The 20,000-nt window shown below is 51.6% G+C and overlaps 1 protein-coding gene across 6 annotated transcripts in view; it reads left to right on the top strand.

The window, feature by feature from the left end:
* ralgapa1 (Ral GTPase activating protein catalytic subunit alpha 1) overlaps window positions 1-20,000 on the top strand; it is an 87,595-nt gene that overhangs the window by 5,001 nt on the left and 62,594 nt on the right. For 3 of the 6 annotated variants that reach the window (XM_084013630.1, XM_084013631.1, XM_084013633.1), the window contains exons 2-25: window positions 66-176; window positions 288-337; window positions 572-629; window positions 2,757-2,800; window positions 2,890-3,067; window positions 3,146-3,261; window positions 3,684-3,822; window positions 3,903-4,111; window positions 4,192-4,518; window positions 5,172-5,345; window positions 5,483-5,554; window positions 5,642-5,790; window positions 5,874-5,997; window positions 6,514-6,660; window positions 7,207-7,297; window positions 7,784-7,948; window positions 8,759-8,905; window positions 11,711-13,549; window positions 16,390-16,514; window positions 16,589-16,823; window positions 16,915-17,094; window positions 18,048-18,212; window positions 18,289-18,482; window positions 18,566-18,664. In XM_084013630.1, the coding sequence (XP_083869756.1) occupies window positions 66-176; window positions 288-337; window positions 572-629; window positions 2,757-2,800; window positions 2,890-3,067; window positions 3,146-3,261; window positions 3,684-3,822; window positions 3,903-4,111; window positions 4,192-4,518; window positions 5,172-5,345; window positions 5,483-5,554; window positions 5,642-5,790; window positions 5,874-5,997; window positions 6,514-6,660; window positions 7,207-7,297; window positions 7,784-7,948; window positions 8,759-8,905; window positions 11,711-13,549; window positions 16,390-16,514; window positions 16,589-16,823; window positions 16,915-17,094; window positions 18,048-18,212; window positions 18,289-18,482; window positions 18,566-18,664 (5,138 nt within the window). The remainder of the gene's footprint in view (window positions 1-65; window positions 177-287; window positions 338-571; window positions 630-2,756; window positions 2,801-2,889; window positions 3,068-3,145; window positions 3,262-3,683; window positions 3,823-3,902; window positions 4,112-4,191; window positions 4,519-5,171; window positions 5,346-5,482; window positions 5,555-5,641; window positions 5,791-5,873; window positions 5,998-6,513; window positions 6,661-7,206; window positions 7,298-7,783; window positions 7,949-8,758; window positions 8,906-11,710; window positions 13,550-16,389; window positions 16,515-16,588; window positions 16,824-16,914; window positions 17,095-18,047; window positions 18,213-18,288; window positions 18,483-18,565; window positions 18,665-20,000) is intronic. The other 3 variants (XM_084013632.1, XM_084013635.1, XM_084013634.1) reach the window with 3 other exon arrangements.

The raw sequence follows: 20,000 nt of genomic DNA, 5'->3' as shown, positions 1-20,000 counted from the left end.
CTGTCTGTCTGTCTGTCTGCCTGCCTGTCTGTCTGCCTGCCTGTCTGCCTCCCTTGGTTTCCCAGAAAACGCGGAGTCGTCGGAGCTGAAGCAGTTCTTCGACCTGAACTACTCCCACATCTACTATGTCTTCTTTGAGAACTTTGTCACCATTGAGGTCAGCCTTAAACAAAAAGGTACGTTTTACGCCAAAACAATAAGATGAGCTGTGATTGGTCCGTTTTCACGGGGTACAAAAAAGCAGTGTGTCATTGCTGTTTTTGTTGAAGCTAGTCTGTTTGTTTCAGGTCACAAGTCTCAGAGGGAGGAGCTGGACTCGATCCTCTTCATCTTTGAGGTTAACTGGAAATGTTGTCTTTGTTAGAATAAGAATGGAATGATTGATTACATATGAATGTCATCATTAAATGATCTGAATCTGGTCAAACAACCAACCAACCAGTGAAGTTACCATAATGAATTATTATGGAGATATTTGGGGCGTAGGAAATAGATAAAACCCACTCATAACACATAACAAGTGTTCTTCAACGGTCTTCAGTATCTGAATCTTTATTTTCCTTCCTCCCAGAAAATCCTCCAGCTGCTGCCGGAGAGGATCCAGAGCCGATGGCAGTTCCACAGCATTGGTAACTCCGCCCCCTTTTCTTGAAGCGCAGTTGATCTTAAACACGAGTGCAGCAGATCAGATCCCAGGCCAGCAAACTGTATGCAGGGTTGTATGGGTGCTGGAAGTCCTTGAAAACACTTGAATGTTAGTGTGGTGTTTCCAAGGTTTGAAAAGTGCTTGGATTTAGAATAAAGGTCTTGAAATGTGTGTTGTATGTGATGACATCTATGATAGAACAGAGGAAAGAAGATCTCCATATCTGAGGGACTGAAAACAGCATTTTCTGACATTTCTTTATGAAAAATGACTTTTGATGATGAACAGATGATGAAAATAGTTGGTGATTATATTTCTGTGGATCTGTTAGTGGAATTAGTTTTCCTTTCATTTGTGGTCCTTCTGTAAAAAGCTGTCTCCAAACATCATGTTGGTTGTTTAGAGGACAATAACATCTCATTTAATGTGATGAACAAGTGACATAATAAGTAGACTGAATACTGACCATTGGATTGGTACAAAGATGGAGTTTACCACAGCTGGAAGGGGCTGGAAAAGCATGGAAATGCACCTTGAAATGCAGGAATATTGCTTGAATTTGACTGTATGTGACTGAACTCTTATTGGACGTGATCGGTGGCTTCATGTGATGTCAGCACCAAGACCTCCGAGGAGAACACGTCACAGTGCAGCTGCTGTTGTTGTCCTGCATGCATATTACATTAGTGCTGAGATCGGCAAACCGTTAACTGGCAGCCCCACCCATCCCAAAGGATCAGCCCCACAGACCCCGAGGGTTCAGCCCCACCAACCCCAAAGGATCAGCCCCACCCATCCCAAAGGATCAGCCCCACCAACCCCAAAGGATCAACCCTTACCCATCCCAAAGGATCAGCCCCACCAACCCCGAGGTTTCAGCCCCACCCACCCCAAAGGATCAGCCCCACCCACCCCAAAGGATCAGCCCCACCGACCCCGAGGGTTCAGCCCCACCGACCCCGAGGGTTCAGCCCCATCAACCCCAAAGGATCAACCCTTACCCATCCCAAAGGATCAGCCCCACCGACCCCGAGGTTTCAGCCCCACCAACCCCAAAGGATCAGCCCCACCCATCCCAAAGGATCAGCCCCACCCATCCCAAAGGATCAGCCCCACCGACCCCGAGGGTTCAGCCCCACCGATCCCAAAGGATCAGCCCCACCGACCCAGAGGGTTCAGCCCCACCGACCCCGAGGGTTCAGCCCCACCAACCCCAAAGTATCAGCCCCACCCATCCCAAAGGATCAGACCCACCGACCCCGAGGTTTCAGCCCCACCAACCCCAAAGTATCAGCCCCACCCATCCCAAAGGATCAGACCCACCGACCCCGAGGTTTCAGCCCCACCAACACCAAAGGATCAGCCCCACCCATCCCAAAGGATCAGACCCACCGACCCCGAGGGTTCAGCCCCACCCATCCCAAAGGATCAGCCCCACCAACCCCAAAGGATCAGCCCCACCGACCCAGAGGGTTCAGCCCCACCGATCCCAAAGGATCAGCCCCACCAACCCCAAAGGATCAGCCCCACCGACCCCGAGGGTTCAGCCCCACCAACCCCAAAGGATCAGCCCCACCGACCCCGAGGGTTCAGCCCCACCAACCCCAAAGGATCAGCCCCACCGACCCAGAGGGTTCAGCCCCACCGATCCCAAAGGATCAGCCCCACCAACCCCAAAGGATCAGCCCCACCGACCCCGAGGGTTCAGCCCCACCAACCCCAAAGGATCAGCCCCACCGACCCAGAGGGTTCAGCCCCACCGATCCCAAAGGATCAGCCCCACCAACCCCAAAGGATCAGCCCCACCGACCCAGAGGGTTCAGCCCCACCGATCCCAAAGGATCAGCCCCACCAACCCCAAAGGATCAGCCCCACCAACCCCAAAGGATCAGCCCCACCAACCCCAAAGGATCAGCCCCACCGACCCCGAGGGTTCAGCCCCACCAACCCCAAAGGATCAGCCCCACCGACCCCAAAGGATCCGTCGGGCCTCTGTGTGTTCATATTGTCGTCAAAGTGTCTTAAGTGCAGTTTGGCAACTCCTTCTTTAACCAACACTGAATGAGTAAATTTGTCTTCTAATCTGAGTGCACGTGTGTTTGTCTCTCAGGGCTGATCCTCAAAAAGCTGTTGCACACGGGGAATTCTCTGAAGGTACGTCTCTGATCGTCCCCAGCAGGACATTGAACTGTGACTATCACAGAAACCCCTGCTAACCTGTGTTCCCTCCTTGGCCCCCGTAGATCCGGCGTGAAGGTGTGCGTCTCTTCCTGCTGTGGATGCAGGCTCTGCAGAGCAACGCGGAGCGCGAGCAGCTCTGCATGTTCGCCTGTTTGATTCCGGGCTTCCCGGCTCCGCTGTGCCACGGGACGCCACGCACCCTGGACACCCTGATCAACCCTCCACTGAGCTTAACAGAGAGTTAGTACAACACACACACACACACACAGATGTTACATGTTATGTTACATCTGTTTACATGAGTCTGCCCCCCCACAGCTCAGGTTACCCCAGAAGAGATCACCCCATTGGTCCCTCCCCAGTCAGGTGACAAGAACCAGGAAGACCTCAGTGCTTACTTCTTAGAAGCGCTACTCAAATACATGGTAAACCAGGTATTATCACCTTTCCTTACTAACACACTGACATGAACACAATGTGTTTCCATTCACATCATGTGACCTGACGAGGAAGTGCCCCATCACCTGATCCCTACTGGTATCACTAACTTCTTCACGTGCAGGATCATACCCACACACACTCTCTACTTGTATTTCCTCATTGTTCTACAACCACACACACACATGAACACACACGCACAGTTAAACACACACTGACAGCATTCTGCCCCAAAACAATGGTGCTCTTCTCCACTTCACCCTCTTGTGTTTGTAATGCTCTCTTTATAACGCGTGTGTGTGTTCTTGTTCGTGTTCTTGTTCGTGTGTGTGTGTGTGTGTGTGTGTGTGTGTGTGTCTCTGTCTCTGTCTCTGTCTCTGTCTCTGTCTCTGTCTCTGTCTCTCCCTCCCTCCACCAGGCCAAGTCTCTTGAGTGGCGTTGTAAAGAGAACCATGAACGTGGCTTCAGCTTCCTCTTTGGTCACTTCAGGAAGTTTTACCTCCCTCACATCTTTCCCAACTTCGCCATGGAAACCAGCCTGTACCACCCGATCCTAGGTCAGTTATATCTGACCTAACCCCAGTATGGTAGTGTAACCCTAGAGGACGTGCATGAAGGCTCTGCTCTCGCCCTGCAGACGTGCCCCCGATGCGTCCGAAGCCCTACTACAGCGTGGTGCGCCGGGAGCAGGACGGTGGTGAGACGGTGTACTGCACCAAGGAGAGCTTCCTCCAGGCCCGGGTCATCTTCATCCGCTGGCTGGTGTCCTTCTGGCTGGAGCCGCGGCCCAACACACACTCTCACATCCCTGGAACCGAGGGGGAGAACGTCCCCAAGAACATCCAGGTCTGACCTTTCCAGTCCAAGTCCCTTTTTGTTACTGATCACATCTTGTTCACAACTTGTAACTCTTCTCTACCTCCCAGCGAGCCGCCGCCGGGCTGGCAGCTCGCTCCGCCGGCAGCTCCGAAGACAGCGGTGGCGGTGGGGTCCGGAATGACGGCCATCTTGAAGGTAGCGGCTGCTCGTCTGGGTCGAGCGGAGGCAGCATGATGGGGCTTTCTGGGGGTCCGCTGGCTGGGGGCGAGCCGGAACAAAGCCACTCCAACACATCCACGCTGACGGAGAGGGAGCCCAGCTCCTCCTCACTCTGCTCCATGGATGAGGAGCAGCTCACCGACATGGAGGTGGTGAGGAGAGTCCTCACCTGCTCCAGGACCAATGTCAACTTCATCACCGAGATCTTCAGACAGGTGAAGGAGCGTTGGGGACATTGTGTGGCTGACGTTTGGGTCTTTAAACGGATGGTGAGGTTGTTTGAAGGTGGTCGCTGTATGAAGCCTCCAGTTTGGAGGAACGGGTTGCTGCACCGGAGCAAAGCGGTGTTCTGTGTGAACCTATCTGAGACACCTCCAACTATCTGTGTCAGTTTAAGTGTATGCTATATTTAGAAAGATCTATCTGAGATCTTTCCAACAGGAAAAGGAGCTGTTATATCCACCTGTGCTCTCTTCAAAGCCTCAAGGTTACTTAGTTTGTCTGTATGTCTTTGGTGTTTTAAAGTGTTTCATCAAGGCAGCAAAAGACCAGCAACTGCTGTGTTCTCCGAGGTAAAATGACTGTTTAGTGGCTTTGAAGAGAGTGTCGATGCCGGTTTGAGTTCCCCATTGGAAACGGCTGTCTGATGGCAGGATAAAGCTGTGAAAATATTCTAAATATAGCATTCACTGATATTGTTTTCTTGCTGCTGTCCTCAGAACTAGACTGTCCCATTGAATAAGACCGTGTCTGCTGTTGGGTGGACTCTTCTATTATTCCATTATTAAATGGTGCAGTTTCACTAACTGTTTCTCTGTTCTTACTATGTCCATGTGTCACTCACGTATCTGCTATCTGTCATCTACAGGCCTTCCTCCTTCCCATGTGTGAAGCTGCAGCGATGCGTAAAGTGGTCCGTGTTTACCAGGAGTGGATCTCCATGGAGGACAGGCCGGTGTTCATGAAGGAGCCCGAGGAGGGCCCCTACCCCGCCACCGGGAGCCTGGATTCAGGCTCTCAGCTCGGAGACAAGGAGGATGAGGTGAGGAAGAACCTGAAGCCATGTGTGACCCGCCCCCTAAAATCTCAAAGAAAGGATTGGTTATGGTTTTATGTTTTTTATGTGCCGGTGTATGTTTGGACTCCTTCACGTGAAGTGTGTGTTTGCTGTTTCCTCAGGGAATGAGCAAGGGGGCCGACAGCGAGCTGCAGGAGTACAGCGTTCATGCCGGAGTTCAGACCACGCTGCAGGTCTGGTCCTCGCACGCCGTCTACCCGATTCTCACACACACTGTTCTTAGGTCAGCCGTTCATCCCGACCGCTTGTCTCCTCCTCAGGTCTTCATCACCCACTCCTCCAACGTCTTCCTGCTGGAGCCGGCCAACGACAACAAGGCCCTTCTGGAAGAGCACGTGGACATGTGCAAGCGGGTCCTGAACATCTACCGAAGCCTGGTCATGCATGAGACCATGGACCAGAAAACATGGTGAGTAACTGAGGAGCCCGTCTAAATACATTTGAGTAGAATCATGGTCACATGTGACGGCTTTGTCATGTTTTGGTTGGTAGGGAGCAAGTCTTACTGGTTCTGCTGAGGGTGACGGAGTCTGTGATGAAGAGACCTCCATCCATCATGCCCCAGGGCAAGAAGAACAACACTCTGTCAGGCAGACTGGCTGGACCCATCTTCCAGGTACATCACTCTATCAAACTGACCACATCACTTCTTTATGGAGTGAGACACTTGGCATCAGGATGTTTCCCACCTGGAAATAAGACTCTGTGGTGGCGTGTCTTCAAGCAAAATAACAAAAAGAAAATAACAATACATGGATAGTCAGTGGTGTCTATTTAGCATTTAAAAATAATAGGTAAAATAATCAAATAAATCAGGTATTAATCCTTTTTTAATACAATAAGTTTTGATAGTTTGACTTCCTTATTTGAATGATTTGCTTTTATCAGTATTCATGTTCTCAAATGTACTGTAATGAACTTATATCATGATCAGATATGTTTGAATAATGTGGGTGAGGTCAGGCTCGCGGGTAATCCCAGAAAGAAGACGGCAATCGGCAGGTCAGACTTTTAAAGTCAGACTGGTCTTTGTGGGTGCGTTCCTGAAAGCATTCCGTGTGTTCAGGCAGATGTTGGCTGTAACTATGACGATCAGATGAGAGTAGTTTACATCACTATGACCCCCCCACAGACGCTGATCGTGGCCTGGATCAAGGGCAACTTGAACGTCTACATCAGCAGAGAGCTGTGGGACGACCTCCTCTGCGTCCTCTCCTCTCTCACCTGCTGGGACGAGCTGGTCACCGAGTGGTCGCTCACCATGGAGACGCTCACCAAGGTACCGTCCTCCAGGCCTGACAGCCACCGCACAGGCACACATTTCATACTTCATTCAGGATGCAGTCCTTCAGTGAGAAACATACGACGGGGTGTCAGCACCACTGTAGGAAAACAACAACCGCCCGATCAATAAACACCCATAAGATGACAACATGGCCTCATATAAATAAAACCAACAATAAGCATCCTCACCCTAAGGACCTTAACGAGGCTTTGTCACGCGTTGGGATGATTCCTTACAAACATACATGTACATTCATGGGACGTTAGCTAGAATAGATGCTGGTTGTTAGCATCGTAATAAACTCTCAGATGTGCCACTTTATAAACTTTATCCACTTGTTTTTCCTACAGTGGCCCTAGCATCCTGTAGAAACCGGGTTTCTGAGTGGAGGAGAATGATACTAAGCAGTGCTGTGATGATGTAATGATCACTGGATCACACTGAGCCCAACATGCTCATAGAACATCGTCTGCTCACAGAGCGTTATCTTACCTCCGTCCTGGCCAGCGGCTGATTTAAACGTGTTTGTGTCCGTGTCAGGTGTTGGCCAGGAACCTGTACACTGTGGATCTGAACGAGCTGCCTCTGGACAAACTCAGCGAGCAGAAGCAGAAGAAACACAAAGGAAAAGGTTGGTCGGCCTCTCATAGCCCGAGATTCATACAGCCATGTTGGGCATCAGTAACATCCCCAACCTGCTGATGCTTTTACTGAAATGCAAAGACAACATCTAAACATTTCTCCACACTTTTCATAGTGTATAACGTAAATAACCTTCTGTATATAATGTACATAGCCCATTGCTTCTCTATATCTTTATTAATCTAAATCCCCTTGTCTATTTTTTTTTTATACCAGTATTTTATTGTTTTTATTGTGTTGTTTATTTATTGCTTGTACATCTCTTGCTACTGTGACAAGTGAATTTCCCCGATGTGGGATCAATAAAGTCTATCGTATCGTAAACTACTCCTTCACCAGCTGCTCCTGGTGTGACACTGCTTTGCAATCTTCTTCTGTTTTTTTACTCTATTCTCACTTTTTAATATTAGATGTTAACGAGTCAGTATCAGTGAATAAGACAGAGATGATTCCCTTCTCCATCCTTCCTCTCCAGGGATCGGTTCGGAGGGCCAGCGGCAGATCGTGGACCATTCCTTCTCTAAAGGCTGGAGCCGAGACCAGCCAGGCCAGGTGGCAGCCATGAGGCAGCGGAGCGCCACCACGGCCGGCTCGCCGGGCATCGAGAAGGCCAGGAGCATCGTCCGGCAGAAGACTGTGGGTCAGTATCCCTCCTCTTCCTCTCTAGAAGGTTAAAGAACAGAAACATTAATGTGAAGCCTCCAGCTGTGACCATAGAACTGCTCATAAACCAGTCACATACCAGTATGCACCCATGCACACACAAGTAGCTTAGAAATATATACATACACACAACTACACGTATTCCCCTGTCACTCAATGTGCAATCTGTCTATTAATCTCAGTACATGATTGGTTTGATTGAGGTTCCAGTTGTCAGTGGTGATGATGATAACCTGATGGAGCGGGGTGAAAAGAAACCACAGTGGATGTTAAGAAGCCCCCAGATGTGTAGAAAGTCTAAAGATGTGTAACACCTATAAATAACACCCTACAACTTCTCTGTATGTTAAAAAACGGCAGACTGTCTAACTGTGTGTTTCCTGTGAGTCCACATATCATTTATAGATCATATATTTCTTCCACTGCGTATTCACACTGCTAACACATTTGAAGAGTAGCAGCTGTAACAGATGTAGTCCTCCTGTGTACCGGGGGCCCAAGCGGCCGCCAGCCTCTCACTGTCTCACTGTCTTTCCTCCAGAGATGCTAACCTGTCTCACTCCCCCTCCGTCTGACCTTCCTGCTTCCTGTCCTGTTATCTCTCTACCCCATATACTCTTCTCCATCTTTATTTTCTCCCGTCTTGTCTCTGTTCCCTCCTCACCCTTACATCGCCTTCCTGCCACTTGATTAATACCCCGATCTTCCCGCCTTGCTTCCTTCTCCTCCTCCCTTTGCTCCTCCCTCCTTCTTCTGCCTCTTCTGTCTGTTCTTCCCACGTCTTCAGCCCTGCGTAGCTGCTCTACCGGAGACTCTCTGCTGTCCTCCGCCTTTATCCGCAGTGCTAAGAGTGCTCCTGCTCTGGCTCCACCTCTTCCTATCCTCCTCCATCACCACCACCCTTTACTACCCCCCCTTGCCGACCAACTGGCAGGTACACACTCTTTGCACTACTTGTCTGCCTGACCCCCGTCACCCTGGAAACTGTTCTTGTCTCTAACCTGAAGCTTCATGCTGCTGTTTGGTCCACCTGTAGGTGATCTTTAGAAATGCTTGAACATCAAATATGCATCCTCCTCCTGTAGTTCTGATCTGATCGGCATGCTTGAAAGTCTGCATGTGACAAATGGATGATCACCTGCATCCTGTACTCACCTGCATCCTGTACTCACCTGCATCCTGTATTCACCTGCATCCCGTACTCACCTGCATCCCGTACTCACCTGCATCCCGTACTGACCTGTACTCACCTGCATCCTGTATTCACCTGCATCCTGTACTCACCTGCATCCCGTACTCACCTGTACTCACCTGCATCATGTACTCACCTGCATCCTGTATTCACCTGCATCTTGTATACACCTGCATCCTGTACTCACCTGTACTCACCTGCATCATGTACTCACCTGCATCCTGTACTCACCTGCATCCCGTACTCACCTGTACTCACCTGCATCATGTACTCACCTGCATCCTGTACTCACCTGCATCCTGTACTCACCTGTACTCATCTGCATCCCGTACTCACCTGTACTCACCTGCATCCAGTACTCACCTGCATCCTGTACTCACCTGCACCCCGTACTCACCTGTACTCACCTGCATCCTGTATTTACCTGCATCCAGTACTCACCTGCATCCAGTACTCACCTGCATCCTGTACTCACCTGCACCCCGTACTCACCTGTACTCACCTGCATCCTGTATTTACCTGCATCCTGTACTCACCTGCATCCCGTACTCACCTGTACTCACCTGCATCATGTACTCACCTGCATCCTGTATTCACCTGCATCCTGTATTCACCTGCATCCTGTATACACCTGCATCCTGTACTCACCTGTACTCATCTGCATCCCGTACTCACCTGCATCCAGAACTCACCTGCATCCTGTACTCACCTGCATCCTGTACTCACCTGTACTCACCTGTACTCACCTACATCCAGTACTCACCTGCATCCTGTACTCACCTGCATCCTGTACTCACCTGTACTCACCTGCACTCACCTGCATCCTGTACTCACCTGCATCCTGTACTCACCTGTACTCACCTGCACTCACCTGCATCCTGTACTCACCTGCATCCTGTACTCACCTGCATCCTGTACTCACCTGTACTCACCTGCACTCACCTGCATCCTGTACTCACCTGTACTCACCTGCACTCACCTGCATCCTGCACTCACCTGTATCCTGTACTCACCTGTACTCACCTGTACTCACCTGCATCCCTTACTCACCTGTACTCACCTGTACTCACCTGCATCCCGTACTCACCTGTACTCACCTGTACTCACCTGTACTCACCTGCATCCCGTACTCACCTGTACTCACCTGTACTCACCTGCATCCCGTACTCACCTGTACTCACCTGCATCCTGTACTCACCTGTACTCACCTGCACTCACCTGTACTCACCTGCACTCACCTGTACTCACCTGCACTCACCTGCATCCCGTACTCACCTGTACTCACCTGCATCCCGTACTCACCTGCATCCTGTACTCACCTGTACTCACCTGCATCCTGTACTCACCTGTACTCACCTGTATTCACCTGCATCCTGTACTCACCTGCATCCCGTACTCACCTGTACACACCTGCATCCTGTACTCATCTGCATCCCGTACTCACCTGTACTCACCTGCATCCCGTACTAACCTGTACTCACCTGTACCCACCTGCATACCGTACTCACCTGTACTCACCTGCATCCTGTACTCACCTGTACTCACCTGCATCCTGTACTCACCTGTACTCACCTGTACTCACCTGCATCCTGTACTCACCTGCACTCACCTGTACTCACCTGCACTCACCTGCACTCACCTGCATCCTGTACTCACCTGTACCCACCTGCATCCCGTACTCACCTGTACTCACCTGTACTCACCTGCATCCCGTACTCACCTCTACTCACCTGCATCCTGTACTCACCTGTACTCACCTGTACCCACCTGCATCCCGTACTCACTTCTACTCACTTGTACTCACCTGTACTCACTTGCATCCCGTACTCACCTGTACTCACCAGTACTCACCTGCATCCTGTACTCACCTGTACTCACCTGCATCCTGTACTCACCTGTACTCACCTGTACTCACCTGCATCCCGTACTCACCTGTACTCACCTGTACTCACCTGTACTCACCTCTACTCACCTCTACTCACCTCTACTCACCTGTACTCACCTGCATCCCGTACTCACCTCTACTCACCTGTACTCACCTGCCTGCGTCTCCCTCCCCCTGCAGCGTTTTCTTTTCTTAGTAGCTCTTCTGTTGCCGATGTCGTGTGCTGTCTATTTGCCTCCTGCTCTTCTTTTCTGTCGTGGTGGTGATTCCATCAATCATATCCTCTTTGAGAGGGATTTTCCTTACTTTTGTTTTACTTATTGTTATGTGTGTTTTGTGGTCTCCACTTATCGATGATTACAGCTCTCTAGAAGTTGCTGTTAATAATTCATTTGATTTAAATGTATGTGATGAACAGTATATGTGAATGAGGCCTTTGTGGTGTGACTTAGCCTGCTTAGCCTCCTCTGCCTTTTCAAAGTATTATTGTTATGATCATCAGTATGTTGGATTATGACCTCACCCCCGAATGATCTCGCTGCTGTGATGCTGAAGATTATCAATAGAATACTGATGATCGTATCTATAATGCTTTGTTTTTGCATCTGTGGGTTTGTAGATCTTTCGTCCACTAACCTTCCTTCATCTTCCCCGATCACCAGACCTCGACGACCCGCCCATCACCCTGACGTCCCGCGCCTCTCGGATGCGCCACTCTTCCCAGAGCGACGAGGTCCCTCCCACTTCCTGCTCCGAGGTCTTCCAGGGAGGGGCTTGTGACCTGGATGCCGCCGCCCCTTCCTCCCTCGCGAGGAGCAGCAGCGCCTCTGACATCATGGAGCCCTTCATCGCTGAGCGGGTCAAAGGTGAAGAGCCCCAGAGGGATCCCGCTTCGATCCCGAACCCCCCCCACCACCAGCACCACCACCCCACAACTTCTTCCTTACTCCCAGCCAACAGCCACGCAGCTCAGCCACTCCCACCCCCACACCCCCCCACCCCCCTCTCTCCCCCTCCTTTAACCTTCTCTAATGGTGTTGTGTCCTCGTCCTCAGAGGGACAACATGATGCTAGTGTTTATGACCAGTTCTGGCACCAGATTGCCTCTCGTAGCCACGACTCTAGCTCCGATTGGGTAAGTGACTGGGATTCCGCCTTCGCCTTTTCATCCGAAAAGGAAATTGATGTAGAGGAGGTAGAAACAGGTGCTGCGGTAGAGGAGGAGGATTTATTCTCCTCTATTAGGGATTACCTCACGAACAAAGGAGGCGAGAGGAAGGAGGAGGCAGGAGAGAAAGATGGCGGCAGTCATGTGCTAGAAAACAGTGTGGTAACTTTACCTGCAGCTGTGCAAACGGGGATAGCGAGGACGCAAATGGAATATGCAGGGCAAGCAGGAGAGGTGAGACAGGTGGTGAGAGAGGACAGACAGATGACTAAATCAGTGAGACATAGCAGTGTGGACTCGATAGAGGAGAGTGAAGCAGAGCAGCGAAGCATCTACGAGTGCCTGGAGCTGCAGTGTCAGTGGCCACCGCCCACCACTAGGGGGAGCTCTAGCTTAGAGAGACACATGGGGGAGAAAAAGGGAGGAGATACAGGGAAGACAGACGGGGGCAAAGGGAAATGTGATGCATGGAGGGAACTACAGGAAGAGAAACAGGGTGGGAAAGAAGCCAATGAGAGGTCCATTTTAGTTAGACCAGACCCGAACACAGGAGAGTCGAGTACTGAGCCAAATCAAACCCCCCAAACCTCAGACCTCGCTAAAGCCAAGGGGTCCCGCGGAAGCACCAAGAGGCTCCATTCTGGGGGGGTTCACGTCAGCTTCAGGCCCTCCACTGAATCCGTGCAGTTCCACAACCCCCTCGAGAGCAAAGAGGCCCACTGGAAGGCCAGGCTGCGTCGCCTCAGCCACTTCCACACACACAGCCACTCAGCTGGGGAGCGGCCTGGAGCTGGACCCGGATCAGGGCCGAAGCCGGGAGCTGGAGGCGCAGGTAAGTTTGGTTCAGTGTCTGGGATCAGCCATAGAGCCGGGGCACACGACAAGTCGGCCTCCGGGACCGTTCCGGATACCAGCGGGGCCGGCAACACGGCAGCTTCTGGAGACCTTGACAACAGGACTGGGACTGGAGGAGACCAGGACAAGCATCCTGGCTCCTGTGTGGGATCCAACCTGGGCCCCGAGGCTCCCTCCGAGGCCGCATCAGGCGGCATGCGTGGCCGTCTGGGACGCTCCGCCTTGCGCTCGCGGGCCTCCCGCTCACGGTCCCAGGAGCCTGGCAGCACCGCCTCACGACACCACCAGGGAGCGCTCCTCGGCGGCGTCTATAAGACTGTTGTTCACGCTTTGTCTTCGAAGCCGCGGCCCCGAGGTCAGGGGTCATCCCAAGGCTCGTCGCCGCAGCGACAGGGCCGCGCCACCATGGGTGACGCGTCGCTCAGGGACCTCTACTCCCATGTGCTGGGCTACTTTGGGCGGAAGACCACGACGCCAGGTGAGGGTTGTGAAGCGCTCAGAAAGGCAGATCAGACAACAACTTGGAAAGAGTCAGCACACAAACACCAACCCTCTCTTCCTTTTTGGCTGTTTTTAACTGGTTTGTTATGATGGAATGATATTTTTGGCTGACACTCATCATCTTGCTGCTGGACTGAATTCAACCTCCCTGTTGATGTGTTTCCTCTTGAACGTAGCCCCTTCTCCAGCCTGCCTCCTGTCCAGGACCCTCCCCCCTCACCTCCCCGTACCTTCCCACTGTTCCTCTACCTAGGACGCCCCTCCCCCTCCTCCTCCTGTCCTCTTCCTTCTAAGGGCTTTGGAAATTTAACCTCCTCTCCCCCCTCTTCTCCACCTCCTCCCTCTCCTCGATGTTGCATGCGGCCTCCTTCGCCTCCTCCCCGGACTCCGGCGCCTCTCCAGCTGCACAGGAGGAAACAACAGTCCAGGAAAAAAAAGATAACAGCGCACATACAATGAAAACAGGCTTCATGTCAGAACCTCACCGAGCGGCTGCAAACCCTTTGTGGTGTTTTCCATCTTTGTTGCATTTATGTTTACATACTGATTATTATGTATATGTGGTGTAAGCTGCAGTTCACTCTCCCACCACTAGGATGCAGCATAAGACCATGTGACATACAGTAGTGGTTGTAGAATAGGATGTGATAACTGCACATTTGAATCAGCAGTGCAGCGTTTTCCCGTTCTCATTCCCTGAAGGATTGACCTGAATGTGTCCTGATGTTACTGTCCCCCCGTTTCAGGTGTTTATGTATAGACCCTTTCTGCCAGGTAGCTTACTACAGGGAGGCCAGCATTCTGTCTGACATGACAGGGCGTTTTTAAAAGAACCTCCACCGATCCACGATACTGAAGGCAGCTTCTCTCAGACTAGAACCAGAGATGTCTGTCTGGTTGTGTGTCTCACTGTTTGTTGTACTAGTGTTATACCAGGCCTGGTTCTGTGAACACATGGAGTCCTAGAGCAGGGCTGTAGAAGCTTACATCCATGTGCACTCTGCTCATCACCATAGTGGTATTTCTTTTACCTGGACCTCGAGGTGGACCGTGATTTGAGAAGCTGGGATCTTATCTATCCACCGTCTCATTCCTGTTGTGATGTCATAGCCAAGAGCAGTGACATAGTCCGTGACTTCCATGGTAGTAAACATCTGGGGCTGTGAATAACACTGGGTTGTAATGTTTCCAGCACAGAGCTCTTTAATTAAACTCCATACGACAGTGACTCTTCTAATACTCACATGACAGTGAGGGTGTTTGTGACCTCTGTGAAAGTCTCACCTTGTGTTGGACATCTGGACAAGAACGTCCTGGTATAAATCTGTGGTGACATTTCCAGCAGCTAGGGGGCAGCAGAGTAAAGCATTTGATTCTGTTTAAATAGCTGGGCTGCATTAGTGTCTGGAGGAGGGTCAGGTCCTCCAGCCTGATACTGACTGATTCTGTAGGAGCACATCTGGTCTGACTGATTCACTCCTCACTGCTACCAAACTAACCGCAACATCACAGTAACATACTAATGTAGGCCTCTGATTGGCTGCCTGGACCTAACCAGGTGATCTCTCTCTGTCTGTCTCTCTCTCTCCCTGTCTCTCTCTCTCTCTCTGTCTGTCGCTGTCCCTCTCTCCCTCCCCCCGTCTCTCTCCCTCTCCCCCCCTCTGTCTCTCTCTCCTCCACCCCCCCTGCCCCTCTGTCTCTCTCTCCCTCTCCCCCCCCTCTGTCTCTCTCTCCCTCCCCCTCTGTCTCCCTCTCTCTCCCCTCCCTCTCCCTCCCCCCTGTCTCTCTCCCTCTCCCCCCCCCCCCCTCTGTCTCTCTCTCTCCTCCACCCCCCCTGCCCCTCTGTCTCTCCCTCCCTCCCCCCCTGTCTCTCTCCCTCCCCCCCTGTCTCTCTCCCTCTCCCCCCCCTCTGTCTCTCTCTCTCCTCCACCCCCCCTGCCCCTCTGTCTCTCTCTCCCTCCCCCCCTGTCTCTCTCCCTCCCCCCCTGTCTCTCTCCCTCTCCCCCCCCTCTGTCTCTCTCTCTCCTCCACCCCCCCTGCCCCTCTGTCTCTCTCTCCCTCCCCCCCTGTCTCTCTCCCTCTCCCCCCCTCTGTCTCTCTCTCTCCTCCACCCCCCCTGCCCCTCTGTCTCTCTCCCTCCCCCCCTGTCTCTCTCCTCCACCCCCCCTGCCCCTCTCTCTCCCTCCCCCCCTGTCTCTCTCCCTCCCCCCCCCCTCTGTCTCTCTCTCCCTCCCCCCCCCTCCCTCTCTCCCCCTCCCTCCCTCTCTCCCCCTCCCTGTCTGTCTCTCTCCCTCTCCCCCCCCCCTCTGTCTCTCTCTCCCTCCCCCCCCCTCCCCTCCCCCCCCCCTCCCTGTCTGTCTCTCTCCCCCCCTCCCCCCCCTCTCTCTGTGCATGGTGTGATTAACTCCTGCATTGCTTTGCTGGGTGGTTTGCCTGCTGTGTTGTGGTTTTGTTTTAACAGTCCTCCAGTACACACACACGGGACAGTGACTTCCAGAGATGTGTAGTAACATTTAAATATGGTATCTGACCACTGCAGTGTCAGCAGCAGCAGCAGCAGCAGCAGCAGCATGGATAGTGTGAAGGCTAGTGTTGTTGGAGACGGGTAGTACACTACTGTAATGCACTCAGGCAGTCACACTGGATCACTTTAGTGTCTTGGATGGTTTGTGGAGGTATTCTGTGCCTGTCTGTCATCATGTCTGTTCATCTCACCTGTCTGTGTGTCCACCTGTGAGTCCTCGCCCATCCTTTCTGTCTGTGTGTGTGTGTGTGTGTTTCCACCATGCATACATATATATTTATATCTGTTTCCAGCCAACAAAGAGGAGGTGGTCCAGAAGGCTCGTCCAGTCTCCAGTGACGTAGGAAGCACCAACCCCAACTTCTCTGACCTCATGGACGAGTTCATCCAGGAGAGACTGAGGGCCAAAGGGACGGCGGTGAGTACAGCACACACACACACACACACACACACTGGTGCTAAACATGTGAGATGACCCTTCTCCATACGCAGGGCCGACGTGGCAGCAGCCCAGGGAGTCTGGAGGTCCCCAGGGACCTGCCGGAGCTTCTGGAGGCAGGGCAGAGCCCCGGATCACGACCCTCAGATGACCCCCGTCCCATTGACGATCCGGGGGTTCCCTCTGAATGGACATCACCTGCCAGTGCCAGCGGCTCTGACGTCATCAGCTCAGACAGCCAATCGGACTCCTTCAATGCCTTTCAGTACTCCACCTGCAAGTTCGACAGTAAGGAACGCCATCAGTGTAGTTTTCCACAGAGTTGTATAAAACGTAATGGTTCATGTAAGTTACACGAACGCATCTCTTCTTCTTGTAGATTTCACTTTCAGTTCAGAGGCATGTGGAGGAGGATCTGGGGGAGGGGGTCGAGGCAGCTCCCTGGACCAGGACAGCCTGGGAGGGGGCGTGGCCTGTGATGAGCACGAAGTGGCGAGTCTGACGACGCTTCACATCGACTCGGAGACCAGCAGCCTCAGCCACACGGTCACGGTTACCGGTAAGCACCACAAAGACCCCTCTGGCTGCTCTGCTGTTTCAGCACATGGAACTGTGACAACCAACGGCCTGAATATGACACATTATATTATTATATTAGATGTTCCAGACAAACACTTCCCAGCCTAGATCATACATTAACTGGAATGTTCTCTGAGATTGCAGAGGAAAACAATTAATGACATTAATGTCACGGGGATAATGACTTCTGCCCGGTTGATCAACCTGATCACACCACACACCGCCGTACGATGCCTGATCACACTCCACCTGACAGTGGGATGCTTGTGATTTCAGCCCAGAATCAGACTATCAGATATCACTTTGTAGAGACATTGATTGTGCTACTCAAAACATAATGTGGTGTTGTGGTGGAACATGGCCGCTCTAGTTTTTCTCCTGGGCTGGACTTGTCCATGTATTCAGCAGGCTCCACTACTGTAACGTGTCTTTACTGGTCTCCCTGAAAACACAGCACTAAGACCAAAAAATGGATCATATGACTCCAGTTCTCACATCTTTACTTCCTGTCTGTCAAAGAACTGTAAAGTACTCCTGCTGGTTTACAAAGCACTGAATGGTTTAGGACCAAAATACATGATCTTCTGCTTAGCTCTGAACCTCTCAGATGGTCTGGGACCAGGTCTGGGACCAGGTCCGCTCTGTGTCCCCAGTCAGAACCAAACATGGAGAGTTGTTACACACCACATATCTGGGACAAGCTTCCAGAAAGCTGCAGGTCTGCAAATCTCAGCTTCAAGACTGAAGACGTTTCTGTTGCTGCTCCTTAAACAACACTATCTATGAACGTCTAATGCTGCCATGTATTTTCTATTCCTTTGAAATGGTTGTATTTATTTAGACTGTGTGCTTGTTTGAATGTTCTGCTGTTCCATGTAAAGAATGGCCTTGCCGTCGGTCCTAATGCAGCTGCCTTGCTCCACCCCTCTGCAGGTTCTGAGAGTGCGTCCCCCATGCATTCTCTTGGAGGCTCTCGCTCACAGACGCCTTCCCCTGCTACGCTGACAGCAGAGCACGCTGATCACACACACTCCCACACACACCTCCAGCTGGACCAGAAGCTCCACAACTCGGTCCTGCAGACTCCAGACGACCTGGGTAACGCTCTCACACCTGTTCTGCCTCCCATCGTTTCCTGTGAATGAGAGCTGATTGGTTCATTCGTTCCTCCCAGAGACCAGTGAGTTCCCCAGCGAGGACTGCAGTGTCATGGCGGGTGGCTCTCTAACTGGGTGGCACGCAGACGTTGCCACGGTGATGTGGCGGAGGATGCTGGGCATCCTGGGGGACGTCAATAGCATCAAAGACCCAGAGATCCATGCTCAGGTCTTTGACTATCTGTGTGAACTGTGGCAGAACCTGGCCAAGGTACGACACGCATCCCGATCAAACTGCTGACTGTGATCCTGCAAACATGGGGTTTCTGTTTTTAATCACACCGTCTTCTCCAGATAAGAGATAATTTAGGCATTTCTCTGGACAACCAGTCGTCTCCTCCTCCCCCTGGTCTCATCCCTCCCCTGAGAATCCTCACCCCCTGGCTCTTTAAGGTAGGCATCCCTCACGGACCTTTTATAGGACCTCTGATATTCTAGTTGCACACAAGAGTTTTACTTGTAGCTCATAATATCATATTCACCTTGTATGCATGTTGGCTAAATTCACATAGTCCCTCCAGAAGCATGCCAGCTGACACCTCGTCGTGTGTGTGTTTCTGTGTGTGTGTGTGTGTGTGTGTGTGTGTGTGTGTGTGTGTTTCTGTGTGTGTGTGTGTGTGTTTCTGTGTGTGTGTGTGTGTGTGTGTGTTTCTCCGTGTGTGTGTGTGTGTGTGTGTGTTTCTCCGTGTGTGTGTGTGTGTTTCTCCGTGTGTGTGTGTGTGTGTGTGTGTTTCTCCGTGTGTGTGTGTGTGTGTGTTTCTCCGTGTGTGTGTGTGTGTGTGTGTGTTTCTCCGTGTGTGTGTGTGTGTGTGTTTCTCCGTGTGTGTGTGTGTGTGTGTGTTTCTCTGTGTGTTTCTCCGTGTGTGTGTGTGTGTGTGTGTGTTTCTCCGTGTGTGTGTGTGTGTGTGTTTCTCCGTGTGTGTGTGTGTGTGTGTGTGTGTGTTTCTCTGTGTGTTTCTCCGTGTGTGTGTGTGTGTGTGTGTGTTTCTCCGTGTGTGTGTGTGTGTGTGTGTGTTTCTCTGTGTGTTTCTCCGTGTGTGTGTGTGTGTTTGTTTCTCCGTGTGTGTGTGTGTGTGTGTTTCTCCGTGTGTGTGTGTGTGTATGTGTGTGTGTGTTTGTGTGTGTTTCTCCGTGTGTGTGTGTGTGTGTGTGTGTGTGTGTTTCTCCGTGTGTGTGTGTGTGTGTGTGTGTGTGTTTCTCCGTGTTTCTCCGTGTGTGTGTGTGTGTGTGTGTGTGTGTTTCTCCGTGTGTGTGTGTGTGTGTGTGTGTGTGTTTCTCCGTGTGTGTGTGTGTGTGTTTCTCCGTGTGTGTGTGTGTGTGTGTGTTTCTCTGTGTGTTTCTCCGTGTGTGTGTGTGTGTGTGTGTTTCTCTGTGTGTTTCTCCGTGTGTGTGTGTGTGTGTGTGTGTTTCTCCGTGTGTGTGTGTGTGTGTGTTTCTCCGTGTGTGTGTGTGTGTATGTGTGTGTGTGTTTGTGTGTGTTTCTCCGTGTGTGTGTGTGTGTGTGTGTGTTTCTCCGTGTGTGTGTGTGTGTGTGTTTCTCCGTGTTTCTCCGTGTGTGTGTGTGTGTGTGTGTGTGTGTGTGTGTTTCTCTGTGTGTTTCTCCGTGTGTGTGTGTGTGTGTGTGTGTTTCTCTCTGTGTGTGTGTGTGTGTGTGTGTTTCTCCGTGTGTGTGTGTGTGTGTGTGTGTGTGTGTGTGTTTCTCCGTGTGTGTGTGTGTGTATGTGTGTGT

This window comes from Eutrigla gurnardus (genome assembly GCF_963514095.1).
Source record: "Eutrigla gurnardus genome assembly, chromosome: 7".
In the NCBI taxonomy this organism is placed as follows: Eukaryota; Metazoa; Chordata; class Actinopteri; order Perciformes; family Triglidae; genus Eutrigla; species Eutrigla gurnardus.
The sequence above is the reverse complement of the archived record's forward strand: the minus strand, read 5'-3'. Positions and strand labels throughout refer to the sequence as shown.